This window comes from Polypterus senegalus, chromosome 7 (assembly GCF_016835505.1).
Source record: "Polypterus senegalus isolate Bchr_013 chromosome 7, ASM1683550v1, whole genome shotgun sequence".
Taxonomy (NCBI): domain Eukaryota; kingdom Metazoa; phylum Chordata; class Cladistia; order Polypteriformes; family Polypteridae; genus Polypterus; species Polypterus senegalus.
Window position 1 is genome coordinate 125,055,525 of NC_053160.1, and position 21,757 is coordinate 125,077,281.

The 21,757-nt window shown below is 37.2% G+C and overlaps 1 protein-coding gene across 3 annotated transcripts in view; it reads left to right on the forward strand.

Annotated features, from left to right (window-relative positions):
* The window catches only part of msh3 (mutS homolog 3 (E. coli)), a 351,434-nt gene that overhangs the window by 301,617 nt on the left and 28,060 nt on the right, over positions 1-21,757 (forward strand). For all 3 annotated transcript variants that reach the window (XM_039759260.1, XM_039759261.1, XM_039759262.1), the window contains exon 22: positions 13,778-13,904. In XM_039759260.1, coding sequence (XP_039615194.1) covers positions 13,778-13,904 — 127 coding nt within the window. The remainder of the gene's footprint in view (positions 1-13,777; positions 13,905-21,757) is intronic.

The following is a 21,757-nucleotide window of genomic DNA, read 5'->3' on the forward strand; positions in this document are numbered from 1 at the left end:
GTTGTTTTTTAAAATGGGTGGCAGAGTTGGAAGGCACAGAGATGTCATAGCCTGTGGGCACCTGATTGGCTTAATCTTGCCCTGTTTATAATTATGTACGTTTCAAACAAGTGTTAAAACAAAATATCAATCGGTTTTTCCAATAATTATTTCCATGTACAGGGTAGATCATGTACACTTGTTGCTTTATTGTGAAATATGTGAAACAGTTTTATGCTGGCCAGGTTCTAATTAAATGTACAAGTCAAAACTATACCGTCCCAAAAAGGAAGAAAAAAAAATATAACATTGAGTAATATGCAATACCAGACTCCAGCTTATTCCATACCAGTCCCACTTTGAGTTTTAACAGATTAAAGAAATGTGTGGGTGTTCAGCATAAAGTTGATTACAGTAAATAGCTGAGGCAGCAAAATTATCTTAAGCTTGTATAAGTACATTCAAATAAAGTAATACTTATTATACAGCAACTGCCTACTGTTAAGAATGTAACAAGTGTCCTTCCAGTTACCTACAGAAAGAATATGTATTTTGTAGCTCCTTATTCCTTGTCTCCCTCATTCAACTGCCCAAACTTATACAAGTATTAATTTCTCTTGTTCTATGGATGTAAAATTAGCACCATAATCAAGCAGTTCTTGATTGCTGGAAGTATTTTGCCGATGACATACAATCCCTGAAAACATTTACTGAAACAATTAGTAAAAATGGCATATAGCTTGATTTTTAATACTAGTGAAAGCAGGAGCATGAGCAAATTTCTTGACTGCTGCTGAGCTCTTGGCACTGAAAAGACACTGAAAGTCTTGCTGAAATTTTGAATACCAGTCTGATGTTAAAACATACATACTGATAAACTGATACAGGTTTAAAAAGAAATCTTATTTAAATATTCTTTATGAAGGTTAGCCAATTATTACTGTAAATGGCCAGTATTACCCCTTCTTCTCTCATCTTAGTTATATACATTTTTAGGAGCTTATATTTTTGTGTTATCTTTTTTGTGGCATTTTGTGGAATGTTTAAACTTAAAAAGAAATTTATCTTACAGTTAAAAGGAATACTCCACCCTAAATTACATTTTTTTTTTTTTAGTTACCCCTGTAGTTTGTAGTGGTGGCCAAGAAAATGTTTTAATTTCATGCTTTCGTGTAGAAATTAAATATTAAATATTCAAACTAAACTGGATTTGATAGGTGACCAGTGCTATACTGTGCCAAGCAATGAGAAAAAAGTCCATGGAAAAAAGAAAAAAAAATTCTCATGAAACTCATGTTGCATAATCCAAATGTCTGATTTCCATTTGTGTAGTCAAAATACATTTTTTGTTAAAATATTATTAACACTTACTTTCTGAAAAGCCAGCACTGAATGTAAACAGGCAAGGTATTTCCACAATGCTGTGAGACTGAATTGATGATCTGCATCTCCTTCTCATTCTTTGGTATAGAAGACTGTCTTTAATTTAATTTCTCCATGAAAATTTGAGATTAAAAATCTTTGTCACCCACCATTACATGCAAGATGGGGGTAAGTAGCATTTAAGAAACGCCATGTTTGGAGGCACTCTCATTTATCACCATATGCTTTTTACATGTGTATATGAATGCCAGCTGTGTATCTGTGTATTCATAACAATAATATCCAATAAATGTCATGCACAGATGTTTGAAACTCAGTGAAGTATTGAATGCAGTTTATTTTATTTTATTGAAGGATCACTTTTACTTCTGTATATACATTTACTCTGTATATGCAAAAACTAAGACTGAAGTTGAAATTTGTCTCTCTTATCAGTGAATTTTTGTACCCGATGTATTTACTAGAAATGAACAAGGCCATTTTAAAAAGTAGTCGACACAAAAAAGATGATAACAGGTACTTGACAGTGAAAGAATAAAGTATATTGTAGTTCAATTGTGAAATAGAGTACAGTTTATTACAAAGTTAGAGAAACAATTCACAAACTGTAAGATCAATTATAATATTTAGGTATGTTTGAAATGCATAGTTTATAATACATATTTATATTATAAGATTTTATGGGTTATTTATTCATTTTAGGTTTTTAACATTGTTGTATTGCAGCTAAATGGGGTTTTATTGGGTGGTTTTATATAGGTGTTTTAGTTAATATAGTGCGAGCATGTCCGGCACAATTCTGAGTTTACCTCAGTGGCTGCTGACGTAAGCTCGCAGTATGAGTCAGTTTTGTGTGACATTGATCGAAGTTTACCAGAGTTTGGCAGAATTGTCTCATATAGGGAAAAAGTGGGTTAGTTTTGTGTTATTAATGGCTTTATTAATACTAATGGGTTACAATTGGCTGAGCATGTAAAATGGGGAGAGTGTAAAATGTCACATGTACTGTTAAAACATGTTCGGTGTCGTGGGCCTCAAATCCAACGAAACACTATTTGAGAGAGGAGTCCCACCTGATGACCTCTGTGATTCTCCTGTGTGACTGACATTCTGCCAAGTCACAACATTGGTTTAATTTACAGCAGTTTGGAATGTGCAGCACATATTTTGTTTAGATACGGTGGGAAAGGTTTCTTCCCAAATTACCAAAAAGGTGCATATTAGTGAAATTGCCAGTTCCAAATTGGTCCTGCATGAGAGTGAATGTGGGCAATTGATTGGTGCTCAGTCGAGGTCCATTTCCTACCTTGCTTTCAATATTGCAAGAATAATCTATGGCCTGCCAGGGCCCTGATGTTGTGATTCCTTGTGAGACCACTAAAATAAGACTCAGTACAGGCCAGAATCCAACTAAACCTGCCAAGAAAAGGTTCAGTTTCCTGCAGCATAAGGAACAACTTGAATTGCTGGCTTTGCACTACACCTGGTCATATGAAACTTTGGCTTCAAAATGTTCAAAAATGTGAGAACGGTCCCAAAAATAAACAAAATGCCCTCAAAGGTGAGAATAACTGTTTGTAGACAGTACTGCAAAAATATTTTTTTACAAAAGAAGGCTTTATTAACAAAAAATATACAAAAAATCACATAAAGCTCAAAAGAGCAAGAAGGATTTGCCAGCACAGCAGTTCTAAGGAAACGGGTCCCAAAAAACTATCCAGAAGTCAGAATCTCAAAAACCAGAAGCAAATGAATCAAAAAGTCAATAAACACAAAGACTTAGCAATAGCAAAACAGGGTAAATCTAACCAACTACCAGTGCATTCAATGTTCCACTGAACATACAGTAATTAAAATAATAATTGCATTTCACAAAAATTCATAATTATACAAATGATAAACATGATTAACAATTTAAACATTAACAATAACAATTAAAGAATAAAAATAAAGGGAAAAGGTATAAAAAGGGAATTAAAACTTAAGCCGGGGAACCTTGTTTAACACATAACACCTGTATTAGACTAAATGGGTCTGAAAATATTGCATTATGTTAGCATTTTGAGTTTTCCTCGACTTAATCATATCATGTCACCAGATGCATTTTCCATTAAAACTTTCAGCCATTGACTCCTTACACAAAAATGTCTTTCATCTTATAAGAAAGTAGCTGTGATTGCAGAAGAGAGGATGAAGATATGATACAGAACAGACTAAGGACACAGTGACATAACTATTTTTGACTCTTAATTCTTGTTGTTGATCCTATTACTTTGTAAATGCAACTAATTTAGCTACAAAACTGCTGTATTTTCCAAACTGAATCAAAAATTGCCCCTTTTCCCATCACTTACCTGTAACACCATCATCATCCTTAACATTAACTGCTATTATTTGTGATAAACCTAAGCCTCCATGATTATTTGCTCTTAAATCTCAAGTGGCATGAATATTAGATTTAGGGTATATTGAATGCTTTGTCACATGATATACCTATGATTCATTTTTCCTGCTTAATCTGGAATAACCCTATGGAAACACTACCTCTAGAATCCACAAAACCAGTAGTTTCAAATCTTATGTAACTTGTGGGTCTTTATTTATGTTCATGCACTGTGTGTTTTGTTTCCTTTTTTTTTCATAGTATAGTAGCTAGTTCAGGATGAACTCATTTTTATGGTGTTTATTTAAGGAAATCGTCCTGTCTACAACAAAATGCCACCCTTCTTCTGGCAAAATTAAATCCTTCCTTCCACATCTGCCAAAACCACATCAGTATTCTGACAAAACCTATGTGCGCCCAGTAGTAATACTCCATCCTCCCTCCTATCTCTTTCAAAGGGGCATCTGTTCCTCCATCAAGGAAGTGAACATCATCATTTTACACCTTAAATCATGGAAATGTTTTAGGAGATAAGGCATAATAAAGCTGCAGTGTACATTTGTTTGAAGAAAAATAAGTTTAAAGGAGATGAACACAACTGGCTATCTAAAATGTACTTGTACCCAAGAGAAACGTGTAGCTTAAAATATCGATCGACAGAAGTGCATCTGTCAATGGGTTAACTGCCAGCATTGTAAAAATGATTGACAGCTACTACAATTTCTTCCAAAACGTCCAGCTTGTATTTTCTCATTTTTGCATCTGATTTATTTGGAAGGTGAGAGGATTTGATGGAGGTCAGAGGCAGGAAGAAGGATGGCATTTTGCTCAGTTACAGAATGCAGATGGTGTTTTGTTGGAGAACAGATGCCATTATGAAAGAAATAGGAGAGAGGATGGACTTTTGCCAGAGGATGGATGGTGTTTTGTTGAAGGGTGGAAAATGTCCTAAAATGGATACTGTATAATTGAAATCTTACTGCATTAGAGCATATGATAAAAGTAAGATAAAAAGAGATTTCTTCTGGTGTATGACTTTCTTTAATCTATCCACTGTCTGAGAAACTGCTGTACACTGAAGAGGCTCAGCTCTTTTTCCCCTGAGCATTTTCATAGTGATGACTGCATTTGCAGCTTATTCAGGTGATCATTTCATCCTTACAGCCTCTCACCGAAAACGGATTTGCTAAGGAGAAGTGTAAACATGTTTGTTCTTGGAGGTTAGTGCATGAGATAATTCTCCATTTACCAATTACTGTAACATTAAGCCGCATACAACAAGTTTGCTTCTAACCAAAGCCAGCTTATGCAATGTAGTCTAAATAGGATACCCTTTTGACCCATAGCCCAGTCATAGATCAGATGGATTTAGCTAATTGACCAGAGTCTGCTGACATTGCTAATCTACCTATATATACACTATATTTGTTGCAATGAGCTACAGGTGTTTGGAAAACAGTGCCCTGCCATTTATTTTAGTCACAATCTTGGCTTTAATCCTCCGTGTAAGAATTAACTGGGCAGCTTTGTAAGGTCATGCTAGAGTTCACAGGTTTGCATTCTTTATTCAGATTTGCTCAAAAAGTGGAGTGGTCTGCAAAAGTGGAGTAGTTATTAAATATGATGCCTTTGAGTTTGCAGTTTACCAGTGAAGACAAGATACAATTTTTAAGCCAACAATCCTTTATTCCAATTAGAAATAATATTTGGAAGGATAGAATAATCAATCTAGTCATTACACTTAGTTGGCAGAATTTTTAGTTGAAGTTTAAAGCTAATTTGCTGTCATTTTTTTTTTTTATTGATAAAAGAAGCTTAGAAGTTTATGTGTTAATTGCAAGTAGTGGCATTTGATTTTGAAAAGCCCCAGGCTGACATTTACAACCAGCATTTTGTTCTGGTAAGTTGTTAAAGCAGAGAGGAGGAAAAAGTCACATCTGTAGACCATTTTCTTTTCAATAATGCTCTGTTGTTCAGGTGCTTCTTCTTTTCTTTCTTTTTTTAAGTGGCTGAAAAAGGCACAGTGAATAGTAATATTTTTTTAAACAGAAAATCTCCTAGAATTGATTTTTATTTTTATAAAGATCATCAGTGGTCAAAAAGCTATCGAGGGAGTTTTAAAAAAATATTAATTCAAGTCCATCTTCAGAAATGATTTGTCCATTTATACTCTCATACCATCTGTGCATGTTACTTTCACCTGATTTTCAATTAGTTAATCACATTCTTTTTGACACTGGCACATTAAAAATGTTGTTGTCGAAAGTCAGTAGTCGCTCTACTTTTTGTCCTACTAATGCAGAGTGGTGAAGATTAAGAAAATGCTTACTGTACTGTGCATCTGAATAGTAAAAACAATTGGAAAATAATAAATAGACAATTATTATGTGATATCCATGCTTCTGTTTTAAGTAGGCTAACCCTTGCTTGGTTTTAGGTGCTCAGGACTAGGCTCTTTAGATCTCTATAATAAGCATTACCACAGAACTTGAAGAAGACTTTTATAGTTGTACCGTGGCTGAGTTTCACTCTGTAGGTTTACTTGTTGCTCTGAAGGAAAGGTATTAAAAGTAAGGGATTCATAATGTATTTTTAAACGAGTGTTAAAACTCAATCTTTATCTTAAAATGAAAATTAAGCAATTTAAAACTAAGCAGAAGAAGATCTTGCTGAATTTTAGAATGCTGATGGAAACAACTGACTACCAAAAGCAGATTATTTTTTTGAATGGTCGGGTTGTGTCATTAAGTTCTAAGATAACAGAGATGGATAATGGAAATTATAGAAGTAATGCTATTTTCTGAGATTTAAAGAAAATGCTGAAAATGGAAGCGTCAATGCTTTTCTGAAGAAAGAATTTGGATTACTGGCCAAAAACATGCCCAGATCTAGTAATAAATGTTACTTCATAGCAGCCACTGTATCAGCTAACTGTAAGAAGCACAGAGTTGCTGTTCTTCACTGCAGGTTGCAAGCCAAAATACTTGATGTGTTTTCTGAAAATGCAAATGCTGATTGATTCTGTTACATGATGGAAATGAGTACTAGGAATAGCCCTCTGCGTTTTTTCACCAATCACATTATCAATCCTCTTTCCTTCCTTATACTGTAAATGGCCAAATTTTAAATATGAAAGGCCACCGTATTATTGTGGTTATGGATGCAAAAGTCTTTCTTTCTTTCTTTCTTTCTTTCTTTCTTTCTTTCTTTTGATTAATTCTTATTAATAAAATCAAAAGAACATCAGCATGTTGAAATAAAAAACAATGAATACATGAAACAAACAAGCAGACAGTGTCCTGCAATCATCCCATCACCCAATCCTTCCCATTCCTTGAGCCTTACCCTAAGGAGTTGCAGTCAACAGACCACACCACTACTCCCAAACAAGAGAACAACTGCATCAAAAGTTTGCACTGATAGAAGATGTGTGTTTAAAAACACCAGGAAAACCCTAATGAGCGTGGAATCACTGAATTCCCCATTGATTTATGATGCCATTAGATAGAAAAGAATTGGATTTTAAAGCAACGAAAGGAAGCAAGGAAAAACGTCAGCATCTACAGTGCCCAAGTGGAGACCAGAAAGCCAGAACAGCAGAGCAAAACCAATATATGCAAAAATATCCCTGGAACAACATGTGGGCAAATGCCTTCATGAATTATTTGCTAGGTAAAATGTCCTTTCCCTGCATTCATATTACTCGCTTGACTCATTCACTTTGTGAATTTGTTTCTAATTTGAATCTGACTGATTATTTTCAATTGCTAAATTCTTCTAATAACACATTTCTCCTGTTGGCTTCATCCTCATGCATTCTCATGCAAGACTACATTTTTATTTCAAAGTTGCTCTCCTTCCTTGCTGCGAATGCATCTTTTGAAACTGTCTGCCTATCTGACAGTTATGTTCCTTCTATTGCAAATTTTACTTCTGAGTGTTCTTCATACTGCCATTTTGGAGTTTTAATTGTCTCTGCACTGTAATAATATATTTTGTGTTAAGTTTGCCTCTGAGTTTAAAGACATCATTAATAGTAACACTGGCTCAGGTGATGATGTTGTGTATGACTGGCTGGCTGAAAAAGGTTTATTTGAAACTTCACTATTGGCTGTGCTGGTAACTTAGCTCATACTCCTGCTCTTTTTTTATTAGTGGCAGACCTATCTCTTTTCCCCGCGTATATCAGGTTATTACAACACTTGATGCCATTAATGATGACTCCAAGCCTGGAAACATTCTAAGGTTTCTGTCTCTCCTTTTTCTATCTCCAACTCAGATCAGTACCTGAAGCACATGGTGTCCTAATATCCGATCCACTACCTTCCTACCTCTTTATACATTTTTTGTTTGCTATTCTGTAATTAAAGCCCATTGTGTCCATATGCAACTTTATTTAAGGCATCTGTTAGATATCTACCTTTATTCTCAGTCTTTACTGTTTTCCCTATCTCTTGTAGAGCTATATTTAAAGACATCACTGCATCCTCTAAAAACCCAAATTACCAGCCTTTACCTTACTGCATACAAACTTTATACTATGCTTTTGGCCATGGATACCATTTGTCACTTTTGTCCCTTATACAGTATATCCCTTACAGATTTCTTTATAAGTTTTGGGATTTCCCCCAAGTTGTTTTTGGTCTTCTGTCTCTGACCTTACCCTAACATTTATTCAATAGAGGCTAATTTGGTAAAGAGAGCTGCTAAACTAGTCCTAGCCTCTTGCAGAAAATCTTCTGATTCTGTCTCTCTCCATAAATTTCTGGAAATTCTCATTCTTTAAAATAGTTTCTTACTTGAAAACTTTCAGCAGTGCAGATCAATGGATCATTTGGTCCCTATACTAAGAGATGTAATATGCTGTGCATTTGGTTAGGAGCTGGAAGGCCAGTGGTCCGCATTGTTTTCTCAGTCTCAATTTCTATTTTTTCTTTTTTGCTGTGTTTCTCTGTTTTCAAGTTGTATATGAATAATACTAACTGTACCTTAGTTTGTGTTTAACTTACTTAGGTTTTTATGGCAGTTGTTTTCTTGCATAACGTCCTTGAAAAACAATAACTTAACTTATAACGAAAAGTGGGCGGCGCAGTGGGTAGCGCTGCTGCCTCACAGTTAGGAGACCCGAGTTCGCTTCCCAGGTCCTCCCTGTGTGGAGTTTGTATATTCTCCCCGTGTCTGCGTGGGTTTCCTCCAGGGGCTCCGGTTTCCTCCCCCAGTCCAAAGACATGCAACTTGGGTGCATTGGTGATCCTAAATTGTCCCTAGTCTGTGCTTAGTGTGTGGGTGTGTGTGTGTTTGCACCCTGCGGTGGGCTGGCACCCTATGTTGGCTGGGATTGGCTCCAGCAGACCCCCGTGACCCTGTAGTTAGGATATAGCTGGTTGGGTAATGGATGGATGGATAACAAAGAGTCTGTGGTGCAACATGGGTAAGTTTTTTTTTTCTGGCTGAAATTGTGGTTGTTTAACTGAGTCCAGATGGCTGATTTCCAAAAAAACAGCACTCAGATTTTAAACCATTGTTTTAAAAAATAGTTTACAAGCAAGCAAAACACATGCTGCAGGTTTATTTTCTTATAATTTTATTCTAATACTTTATTTTAATACTTTAAAAAATTAGTCCAACAGAGAATACAGTTACATACACACACCAATTTCTCTTTGTATTCAGAGTATTCTGAGGAGTTCTTAACTATATGAAAGATTTTTGCTTCACCATCAGATATATTATATTTAGTTTGCCTCTGGATGCTTAGGCTTGAAAAGGGATATTTCTCACAGCTTGTATAGCATGTAATAATGCAGGTATCAGATAAAATACTTTTATATGTGTTGATAAATGAAAGCAAAATCTAACTGTAAAATATATAAAATAACTGTCAGTATACTAAAAACACATGTATGATCTGTATACCCTTCTAAAACATAAACTACGGTGAGATACTAATTATTCATTTTATACGCTTCAACCTATTAGGCCTCCTACCCATACCTATCCGCTCTCACTGAAGGTCTTACCCATTGTCATCACGATCCCACAGAAGATAGATAGATAGATAGATACTTTATTAATCCCAAGGGGAAATTCAACAGGTGTTCACTGATCACTTTTCCCACAGTTGCGATTATACACATTTATGATAAAGGGGATTTAATTTTTTCATATGTCCATTCTTTCCTATTCTATTTCTTTGTTGAACAGAGACCCCAGATATTCTAATGGAAATACTCTGCCCACACTGCATGGCATCCATTTTTAAGGACAGATTAACTCTCACTCCCAGGGGGCATTTAACAACTTAAAGTCTGTCAACTTAAATGGCACATATTTGGGATGCATAAGAATATTGTAGTATACATCTAAAAACATGCAAACATGGGGAAAAGAAATGCTACAATTTTAACCAAATATCCTAATGCTGAGAGGTACATCCACTTTCACTGCATCCCCCGTTTGATTTTTATTTTCCTATAATTTTGAATACATTTTTTTCTTTTATAAACCCCGTTTTCCATTAGAGGATTATATGGAGCCCGAGGCTTCCTTAGCAGCTTTGGGTGTAAGGTAATAATGAATAGAGGCACAATCATACACACATACACAGAGTCTTTTTGGAGTCAATGGTTAACCTAAGAGACAAAATGTAGACACAGAGTGTGAAATGCACTTCCTGAACTCCACACCTGGCCAGGATTAAATAGAGGCTTAGGGAACTGTGATTCATAAGTGCCTACCACTATGCCAGTGTACTGCCCCCTAATTTTAAACTAGTATGATTAATTTACAAGGAATGCAACTAGTCACTTACCATTTTTTGTAGAACACAAGAATAGTTTTGATGAGAACAGATCAATAAGACCAATAAGGAGCATCAGTCTTACAAAAATAACATCATGTCAACTTTTGGAGAAATGTTATTAAGCTATCCACTTATCAGTTTTACAAAGTTTTATTTTTTTTCTTTTACTCATTTAAACAAATTTGGTGAAGTAATATGTTTATGTAGCACATACAAACATGAACAGAAGACTAACCTTAAGTGCCACTTTTTTTTTTCTTAAATTTATGAAACAACAAAAAAAAAAAACAATGTACAGTTTTCTTTTTCTCTTTCTCTCCAGAGTAATGTTCACAAACTGAAAAGGTGGGAAAATGCACTTTTTTTTTATACTTTGACTTTTAACACTGTCAAACAGCAAAACCACACCTTCACTCCAGCTAATCATATTGAAGATAAAGTCACAACTGAGCTAAATGTTTCCTTCTTTTCTATCCTACTGTTTCTCTTTTATTTGTCAACCAGAATGTTCATTACTCATGCTCTTTGTATATCTACAGCAAACAGAAAATCTCCCTTCTCACTCGCTCACACACACACACACACTCATATACACACATGCATATCCGTGCATACTTGGTCCGAATTGTTAAATGAGCAGCATTCATATACACTCACATACAGATGCTAACATGGTACTGGTTATCTGCAGGACACCACAATGGGAGAAGTAATTCTTTTTTTTTTTCCTTTCTACACACATACATATTTACTTCTTAGATAGATAGATAGATAGATAGATATTTTATTAATCCCAAGGGGAAATTCACATAATCCAGCAGCAGTATACTGATACAAAGAAACAATATTAAATTAAATAGTAATAAAAATGAAAAGAATTAAAATAAAATTAAAATGTTCGCATTTACTCCCCCGGGTGGAATTGAAGAGTCGCATAGTGTGGGGGAGGAACGATCTCCTCAGTCTGTCAGTGGAACAGGACAGTGACAAAAGTCTGTCACTGAAGCTACTCCTCTGTCTGGAGATGATCCTGTTAAGTGGATGCAGTGGATTCTTCATGATTGACAGGAGTTTGCTTAGTGCCCGTCGCTCTGCCACAGATGTTAAACTGTCCAACTTTAATCCTACAATGGAGCCTGCCTTCTTAACAAGTTTGTCCAGGCGTGAGGCGTCTTTCATCTTTATGCTGCCACCCCAGCACACCACCGCGTAGAAGAGGGCACTCGCCACAACCGTCTGGTAGAACATCTGCAGCATCTTACTGCAGATGTTGAAGGATGCCAACCTTCTCAGAAAGTATAGTCTGCTCTGAGCTTTCTTACATAGAGCATCAGTATTGGCAGTCCAGTCCAATTTGTCATCCAGCTGCACTCCCAGATATTTAAAGGTCTGCACCCTCTGCACACAGTCACCTCTGATGATCACAGGGTCCATGAGGGTCCTCGGCCTCCTAAAATCCACCACCAGCTCCTTGGTCTTGCTGGTGTTAAGGTGTAAGTGGTTTGAGTCGCACCATTTAACAAAGTCCTTGATTAGTTTCCTATACTCCTCCTCCTGCCCACTCCTGATGCAGCCCACAATAGCAGTGTCATCAGCGAACTTTTGCACGTAGCAGGACTCCAAGTCATATTGGAAGTCTGATGGATTTCATACTTTGGGCCACATATGCAAAGCAAATCTTCATTTAAACGTATCAAGAAAACAATCGAAAGTGTTATTTGTATAAGGTGTCTGGGTAAAATATTTTTTTGCAAAATTCTGTATAGGATGAACAGGACTAAATACAAATATACAGTATGCTGTATACAAAAGCAGTTATACAAATAATATAATTTCTAAAGTGGGACATCTAGCTTCCCCCTATACAAAGGAGACAATTCTAGCAGATACAGTGCTATTTCCATTCTAGTCTAAATGGCACTCCATTCAAGTTCAAGTTTATTGTCATGAGTGTGTAGTACAATACAATTCTTACTTGCTGGTCTCCCATAGATGAGCAACAGTAGAACAATACCAACAGTAAACAGAAAAGGACAAATGATTATATATTCATATATTGATTGCAATGATATGCATATAAGACATATATTCAAAGAAAACTATACAGTTGTGAATTCTAGCTATTCAGCAATATAAACCCACACAGAATTAATTTTAAATCTGCCTATTTATCTTTCTGGAAACTTTATGTGGAATTACAAGTGGGCTGAATTTTAATATTTGACTACGTAAGTACAGTACTTGAGGTTGTTTTTTTTTTTGCACACGTATTGTGCACAGTAAGTTCAAGTCTTTTAAACATTAAATTAGTGAAATCAGAAAATGGATATTCAGTATAATGGGAAATTGAAAATGCAACAGGCCGCACAGTAATCTGGATATTGATTAGGCACATGAATAAATGCCAATGCAAACAGTTTTAGGGTGGCATGATGATGCAATTGTTTGCATTGCCACCTCATGGATCCAATGCCATAGTCTGGATATTGTCTGTGTGAAGTTTGCTTAATCTAAATACATCTACAAGGATTTTATTCTGAATGTCCATATTTTTTACTCCTATTCCTCTCAAAACAAGTGGATTAAGTTAACTGGTGATTCCAAACTGGCCCCTCTATCCACATCTAGAGTTTCTTATCTTTTGACCATTGCTATTGGGTTAGGCTGTGGCTTCTGTGACATTGATTAGATTAAATGGGTTTGAAAATGTTATGTTGCATTATAATAGGTATAAAATATGCTGGCATATTTTTAAATTGTAATTTTTGCCTTGAAATGTTCTTTGCAACTAGCATCATCTCTTTCTTTTGCTACTTGACTATCTCTTCAAACAGAAGTGTTAGACTTCGGGACAATGTTTTATCGTAGCTGAGGAAGATTAGCATTTCTAAAATAAATCTGTGCTACTGTGTATTATGCAGATTGGATTTAGCAGCTATAGTCAAGACAAGAAATTGAAGGCTTATATTGGTCTAGCCAGATTATTCAGTGATGTGATGATCATTCTCTGTCAATTTTTTGCCCTTAAAGCGCAATTTATTGTATACACTTTCCAGGGTGGTCCTCATCAAATCAAAGTGTCAGTGATGCATGTGTTAAATACTTAACTATTTCCAATGAATTGCTGCTCTAGGCTGTTCATCATTGTCATGAGTGATGGCAACATTTTGAAATTTAACTACATTTTAACCACCTGGCTCAAACAATTTTTGTTTAATTCCTTTTTGTAGGTGAAATCTCTAACACTTTTTGTGACTCATTATCCTTTGCTATGTGAACTGGAAAAGCAGTACCCTAAAAATGTTAGCAACTTTCACATGGCTTTCCTGTTAAATGAACCGGAGAGTAAAGACAAAGGTTAGTAATTTTACTTTGTATACAAACGTTAGTCAAAAAGTATTTGCAAATGACACAGCTTCCAAATATTGATAGCACAGGACCAAGACACCTGCTGTGATTACCATGTGCACCAAAGAAGAGCAACCATTATTAGATAAATTATGTTCACAGTTTTCTGAAACTGGCACTATTCCTTGCTATATCAGTGTTACAGCATGATGCCGTGTTATAAGTTGAAGCCAGCAATACAGAGTGAGTACTAGGTTTCAGCTGCCACAAGGTGTGTTTTTTTACATGACATCCATACATTTGAATCACTCTAGCAGACTGGAAAATCTGTCACTGAGTCTTGACCTGGTTACACCAGAGTGACAATTTTATGCAGTATATATATGCACCTTGCCACTTTTCATAACATATGCTCCAAGTTGCAAAATACAAAGTATTTTGAAAAGTGAGAGACTGACTTGATGCACTTATAAGATCTATATTGCAGATTTGTTAGTTATGTTAAATGTGTTACTGAATAATTTTGACTTAACCTTATAATATATGCCTCATTTTACACTTCAGAATGTGATATGTTAAGTGTTAATTTTATTTTAACTGTATGGTGTTTGATATTCATGTCATATGTAGTATTATTTATTTAGCATGCATCTTTACCCAAGATGAGTTATATATTTATTTATATTCTTGGCTATTGAGACAGAGGCTCAGTATGGCGTTATTTCAGTGCCACTATTCTGAGCGCACGTAAAAAAATATTGCAAGTGCAAGTGTTGCATTTTGAGGAGAAATTTATTTTGAGCGTACAAAAGCTGAATTTGAGTGAACAAAATTCATTGCTGCGTGCATAAAATGTATTTCAGTGTTTGCACTTATCCATATACACACACACAATAGCACCCCCTCTCGCTCAGTTTTTTCATTTGCGCTTGCTCGCAATGTGTTGCTTGCGCTCACAACATTCTCTGCTGCAAGCGCTCAACTCTCTGTACACCGTTATAAGTGTGCCACAAAACCAACCAATCACAGACTTGGTTTAAAAAATTCTGATTGGCTCTTACGGTCTCCAATCAGCTCGCTAGCTGCTGCATTCCGGAAACAGTCCGAAATGTAGCTAAATCCAGCTAAACTCAATTAAACCCCAATTTGCGGATAATATCTTTAATTATTTTATTTTAAAATATATTATTTGTTAAGACTATCGTTGGTGTAGTATAATGTAGTTGCATTATACAACCATGCCAACTGACTCTCCAAATTATATTCTGATTGGAGACCGTAAGAGCCAATCAGAATTTTTGAAACCAAGTCTGTGATTGGTTGGTTTTGTGGCACACTTATAACGGTGTACAGAGAGTTGAGCGCTCGCAGCAGAGAATGTTGTGAGCGCAAGCAACACATTGCGAGCAAGCGCAAATGAAAAAACTGAGCGAGAGGGGTGCTATTGTGTGTGTGTATATGGATAAGCGCAAACACTGAAATACATTTTTTGCACGCAGCAATGAATTTTGTTCACTCAAATTCAGCTTTTGTACGCTCAAAATAAATTTCTCTTCAAAATGCAACACTTGCACTTGCAATCTTTTTTTACGTGCGCTCAATATTTTTTTACGTGTGCTCAGAATAGTGGCACTGAAATAACGCCATAGCTCAGAATGAACGGGTAGGTATGAGGTTGTAAGTTGAAGTCTGTAACCATTGGGTCAAAACCAGACTGTCCAAAAAAAAAATAAAACAAAACCCATGTGAGTTCTAGGTGAATTCTAAGCACATACAACTTGTTTCTACACTGAAGGTCCAGTTTGAGTCCTGTAAGCTTGGAGAATGAGGCTGGACCTGTCCAGACACCAAGATCCCCCTGTTTCTAATGAGTCTGCACACAGTTTCTGTAAAGAACTTGCAGACTTGGGTGTGAGTGCTGATACTAATGTGATATGGGAGACTTTCCGTGACAAGACCCTAAAGGTTGCTGAAGGTTCTGTTGGTGTTGCCGGTGTTTCAAGAAGGAGGTGTTTCACCACACCAGAGAAGGGTGATCACCTGGATTGTGGCAACTACAGAGGGATAACATTGCCCTCTGTGTCAGGTATGGTCCTTGCTAGTGTCATACTCAATAGGACCCTCAATGTTTTTACGCCTAAGATGTCTACCATCAGCCACTTCCTGGCACTGAAGGTTCTCATGGAGTTTCTTTGCAGCCTTTGTCGATTTTCATAAATCTTTCGACTCAGTTGATCAAGCTGCCCCGTGGAACATCCTGAGACTTTGCAGGATCCCCCCAACGTTTCTGGATATCATGGCCGACTTGTACACTGGTACTGTGAGTGCTGTGTAGAGTGGAGGCAGAACCTCTGTTTTCCCTAGTTGATTCTGGGGTTTGGCAGGGGTATGTTCTTGCTCCTACTCTGCTCAATGCTTGCATGGACTGGGTGTTGGGCAGGGCCATGGGATCTAGCATCTGTTGGTGAAGAAAGATTCACTGATCTTGACTTTTCCGATGATGCTGTGATTTTCCTGGAGTCAATGGAGGCTATGAGCAGAGCTCTTGAGAGAGTGAGCAATTGAGTGTCTGGGCTTGCGATTGTCCTGGATAAAAACCAAAATCCAGGCCTTTAATGACCTCTTGGGCAGAGCGATCAGCAGTATGTCTGTCTAGAATATTGACTTTATTAAGAGATTTACTTACCTCGGCAGTGACATTCATGTCTCTAGTGACTCTTCTTATGAAGTCAGTAGATGGATTGGGAGATCATGGGGGTTATGAGGTCGCTGGAAAGGGGTGTTTGGCAAGGATGAAGGTCCAAGTCTTTTAGAGTCCGGGTGCTTTCTGTGTTTGTATACGTTGTGAGACATGGATGCTATCCAGTGACCTGAAACAAAGTCTGGACTCCTTTGATACTTTGTCTCTTTGGAGAGTCCTTAGGTACCACTGGTTTGACTTTGTGTCGAGCTAGAGGTGGCTCACAGAGTTCCAAATGAGGTACATTACCTGCATTGTGAGGGAGCATCAGTTCCAACACTATGGCCTTGTGGCGTTGTTCCCCAGCTCACAAGATCCTCATTGCTACGAACCCAAGCAGCTGATCCAGGCCAAGGGGACTTCCATGTAACACCTGCTGTTTCGATCTGGATACTGTTTTCGCGCTGTACCACTGCATGTTCCCCGACCTGACCTGAATTCCAGGTGAAAAATAGATACCTTTACCTTAATTGTTTTCTGTTTTGTGGTTCAGGTGTGGTTATAAACCGTTTTTAATAAATAATCCAAACAAGCTTTCTTTAATAAACACTGGTAACAAAAGGAGTATATTATGATTCATTTTAAGTTTATTTTTTGTTTATTGTTATTTTTGTTTATTACATTTCCATTTTTTGCTAATTCTCATTTTGGTTTGCCTTCCTTGTGTTTTGTGGGTGGAGCCCCAAGAAGCAGAGGCACCCTGATGTCACTGAGGAAGAACTGTGTTCAGCCTTAGTATTCTGAAGCTAGGAAAGATCTTTCAGTGTTTTTAGTGTTCATTGATTGCATATCATTATAACTATTGGATTTTCTGGTTTATTGGATTTATTTTCTTCTCTTCATGGTTTTCGAATATTGTATTTCAATTTGAAATTTGTTTGCTCTCGGCTGTCTTTTAAATCAGACTTTTTGCCTCATTTTTGCCATTTTTATTTTTTGAGTGATACATAAATAAATTCTTTGCTTTACAAAAATAGTTTGTTGTCTTTGTCCTTCTTAGTTAGAAGTTTTTAACGTTCATCTCTTTTAGGAGAGCATTTAAATGAAATTTTTGTATACAGTTAGGTCCATAAATATTTGGACAGAGACAACTTTTTTCTAATTTTGTTTCTGTACATTACCACAATGAATTTTAAATGAAACAGATGCAGTTGAAGTGCAGACTTTCAGCTTTAACTCAGTGGGTTGAACAAAAAGATTACATAAAAATGCGAGGCAACTAAAGCATTTTTTTCACACAATCCCTTCATTTCAGGGGCTCAAAAGTAATTGGACAATTGACTCAAAGGCTATTTCATGGGCAGGTGTGGTCAAGTCTGTCGTTATGTCATTAGCAATTAAGCAGATAAAAGGCCTGGAGTTGATTTGAGGTGTGGTGCTTGCATGTGGAAGATTTTGCTGTGAACAGACAATATGCGGTCCAAATATTTATGGACCTAACTGTATTTTAGCACATTAAAGAGGTATTGTGTACTGTTAAGGCAGGAACCCTTTTAGGTTTTTGTAGGCTGAAGCCAGCTCGTGAACCAATACCCCAGTCTGAGGTTGTATGCTCACTGGAGCAGGTGTTCTTTAAGGATTTCTCTGTATTTGGCGGCATTAATCCTTCCTCAGTTCTGCACAGTCTCCTCTCCCTGTCCCTGCTGCTCATAAGCACCCCCAGCATGATGTTGCCACCATCACGCTTTACTATAGGGATAGTACTAATACTAAGAAGGTGACAAGCAGTGCCTGGTCTTTGCTAGACATTGTGTTTGAAGTACTGTCAAAAGAGTTTCATTTTTGTATCATCAGACACCAGAGGATATTTTTCCTTACTTCTCAGTGCTGTTTGGCAAACTTTAAGAAGGGTTTAGCCACTCTACCATAAATGCCGGACTAATAGAGTACTGCTGATATTGTCATCCTTCTAACAGATTTTCCTATCTCAACAGAGGACTTCTGAAGCTCTGATAGACTCACCCAGGTGCTTCCTGTCTGGTTATTCAGTTTGGCTAGGTAGCCAGCTCTAGAAAGATTGTTAGTGGTTTGAAACTTCTTCCATTTAACAGTGATTTACATCACCATCCTCCTGGAAATACTCAAATCTTTAAAATTGTTTTATACCTTTGCTGTGATCTATGCTTCACCTGAAGTTTATCATGGAGGTCTATAGGGAATCCCTTGGATTTCATGGCACTTCCTCTTAGTTTCCACTAATGTCTTCGAAAACATGATTCAGCCTTAAGTGAACACAGTGGCATGTAAAAGTATTCAATCCCCTTGAAATTTTCAGGTAAATATCTACAGAAAATGGTTTATTTTGACTTTGGAAATGGATTGTTACAGCGTAAGAGTTCACATTAAAAGTAGTAAATGGATAAATGTATGTACAAATATTTTATCATACAGAAAATTATGATGGCTTAAATAGTTAATAGTTAAATAATTTTGCATGCCACTGTATATAGATATATAAGAATGGTCACAAACAGACAAGCATATAACACAAGGAGGCTGGTACTTGCTGTTTAGAGTTCTAATATATCTTGGCACAGATAAATAGTTTTATGATACCAAGTCTTTAGTTGTTGCTCCAGGTTCAAGTGGAGGATTCTTCTTACATTGGAGTGCACTCTTTCTCTTTGCTTCATGATCCTTTGTCTGTGGTGTACAGTTCTTTCCTCAGTTAAACCCTTTGATGTGTTATGTGCATTATTCTTCCTGGCACAGATGTGTAGATATTGAAGTTCCCTTCTTGAAGAGATAGCTGTTTCTCAGCGTTCAGACTGGTTCACTGTTTACCTTGGCAAACTGAATCTCATCTCACAGGCTCTCAAAGAAAAGAGTGTTGGCTTTGGGTTCCCAAAGTGAGAAGAGCGGCTCATCAGCTTGCTGTTTCAGAAAATTTCAGTGATTTTTGGATAGTGTGCTCAAGAGTGACCCTAGACAGAGTGCCCCTGTGTATTTCCTCAGAAATCCCATGAGAGAGCCACCTGGGAGAGCCAGAGAGTGTCCCTAGGATGGTGTAGTGAGTTTTAAGGGAATGTATGACTTCTCCTGATTGGATTATAGTCACTTCTAATTACAAAATCAGTGTTTCCTTATAGATGTGTTGTTCTAGCCATCAAAGTTTTCATTCAGCGATTTATAGCTCTTTGTTTTTTGTTTAAGACCATTTCAAACCTTCTAGCTCAAAAATGTCTGGCTTAACTCTGATTTATACCTTTGTTATCAGATGAAGTTCAGGTAGATCATGGTACAAAGAGTTTGGTCACTTACTTTGGAATTTAAGATGGGAGAAGGCAAAGCTGGATGTTCGCATCCCTGTTAAATCTGCTTTTTTAACAGGCCTGGTGTGCTACACAGAATGGGCAATGCCCACTTTGTCCTACACCCAAGCAGTTTAATTTGCTTTGAAGTGACTGGTCTGTGAATTATGATAAAGTAAAGCTTAATCACCAAACATTTTAGTAATTAACACAGATTTGAAGAAGAAAGCCTTAATATCTGATTTGAGCTCAAGCAATTGAATCAGTGAAAATCCCCAGAGAACTGTAAATTAGGACGAATCGGGTCCACCATCAACTTCACAAAAATTGTAAATATTTTAATATTCTGAAAAATCCATGTTTTTATTGGCAATTATATACAAGTTTAGCTGATCCAGATATTTATGTGAAATATGCAAACCCTAATACACACTTGTGCGCACAGCATGTTAAATTTCTCTCTCTTTATTTATATATATATATATATATATATATATATATATATATATAGTGGTATTTGGCCGGCTTGTCTTCCCGACCAATACCCCCAGGCTGCCAGATGGAGCCCTCCCTGCAGTATGGAGGGGCCCCGAAGACCAGCAGGGAGTCATGGACTTTGTAATTTTTATCCTCAGCCCTGCTGATACCACAGGGACCACAAGAGAGAGCCGCAGGGAGGACCGAAGACTTCTTTGTGCCCTATATCCCGGAAGTGTGTTTAAGGAAGAGTGACGTGCTTCCGGGGTGAAGAAGAAGGACTTGTACCTAACCTAGAAGTGATATTTAATCACAAGGACTGGGGATTGGGAACACTTCCGAGTCAGGGAGAATAAAAGGACTATGGGAGCTCCCAGACGGCGAGCTGAGCTGGGTGGAAGGGTGGCAACGCGTCTGGGAGCTGGAGGATTGGATTATTGTATTTGTTATTGGTTTATATGAGTATAGTGGAGGAGAGGGTGCTTTGTGCACTGTGGCAAATTAATAAAGTCGATTATTGGACTTTTACCTGGTGTCTGGAGTCGTGGACAGGGGTTCAAGGGTGCGATATTGCCCCAATCTGTCACTATATATATATATATATATATATATAGGCCAACGTCTGTCTGTCCGCGTTTTATGAGAGAACTACTTAACGAATTTTTAGTTCGGTTGCGGCACCGATTTATTTGAGCAAATCCAAAAGACGGGCTGCGGGCCGAGAGGAGAGGGAAACGGGACCTCATCAGTAGGGAGATGGACGGGGCCCATCCTCACTCATGCGCCAGCCTCCGTTTGAGTCGCTCTGCCTCTCGCCAAGTGTTGGAGCATACCTTGCCTCCGCTTAGCTAGCAATACCTGTTTGTTCAGCAGACATTATCATCTAGAGCAGGGGTGTCAAACTCGAGTCCTGGAGGGCCGCAGTGGCTGCAGGTTTTCATTCTAACCATCTTCTTAATTAGTGACCAGTTTCTGCTGCTAATTACTTCTTTTAATTAACTTGACTCAGGCCCTTTACTGTAGTTGTTTCTTTTTCCTTAATTAGCAGCCAAACAATAATGAGACACAAAACAAGTCGAAACATCACATCATATCTAAAAATAAAGAAAGGCGAAGGTCTCAGTAAGGTTGATCTCTCAGGTCACCAAAACACTTTGACGATGTTCTTATGAAAAACAGAAAATCAACAGTTTTGGAAATGTCAGCTGTGACAGAATGAGAGTAACAACAAGCCATGGAATTAAATAACAAGTTTAATTAACATCAAGAATTGGCTTCTCATTAAGAAACTGGTTGGATTTTGAAGCCCCAGTTTAGCTGGTTATCTGTTGGCCCGTTTCATATCTCATTTCTGTTTGGCTGCATTTTAATGAAGCAACGAATCAATTCAGAGG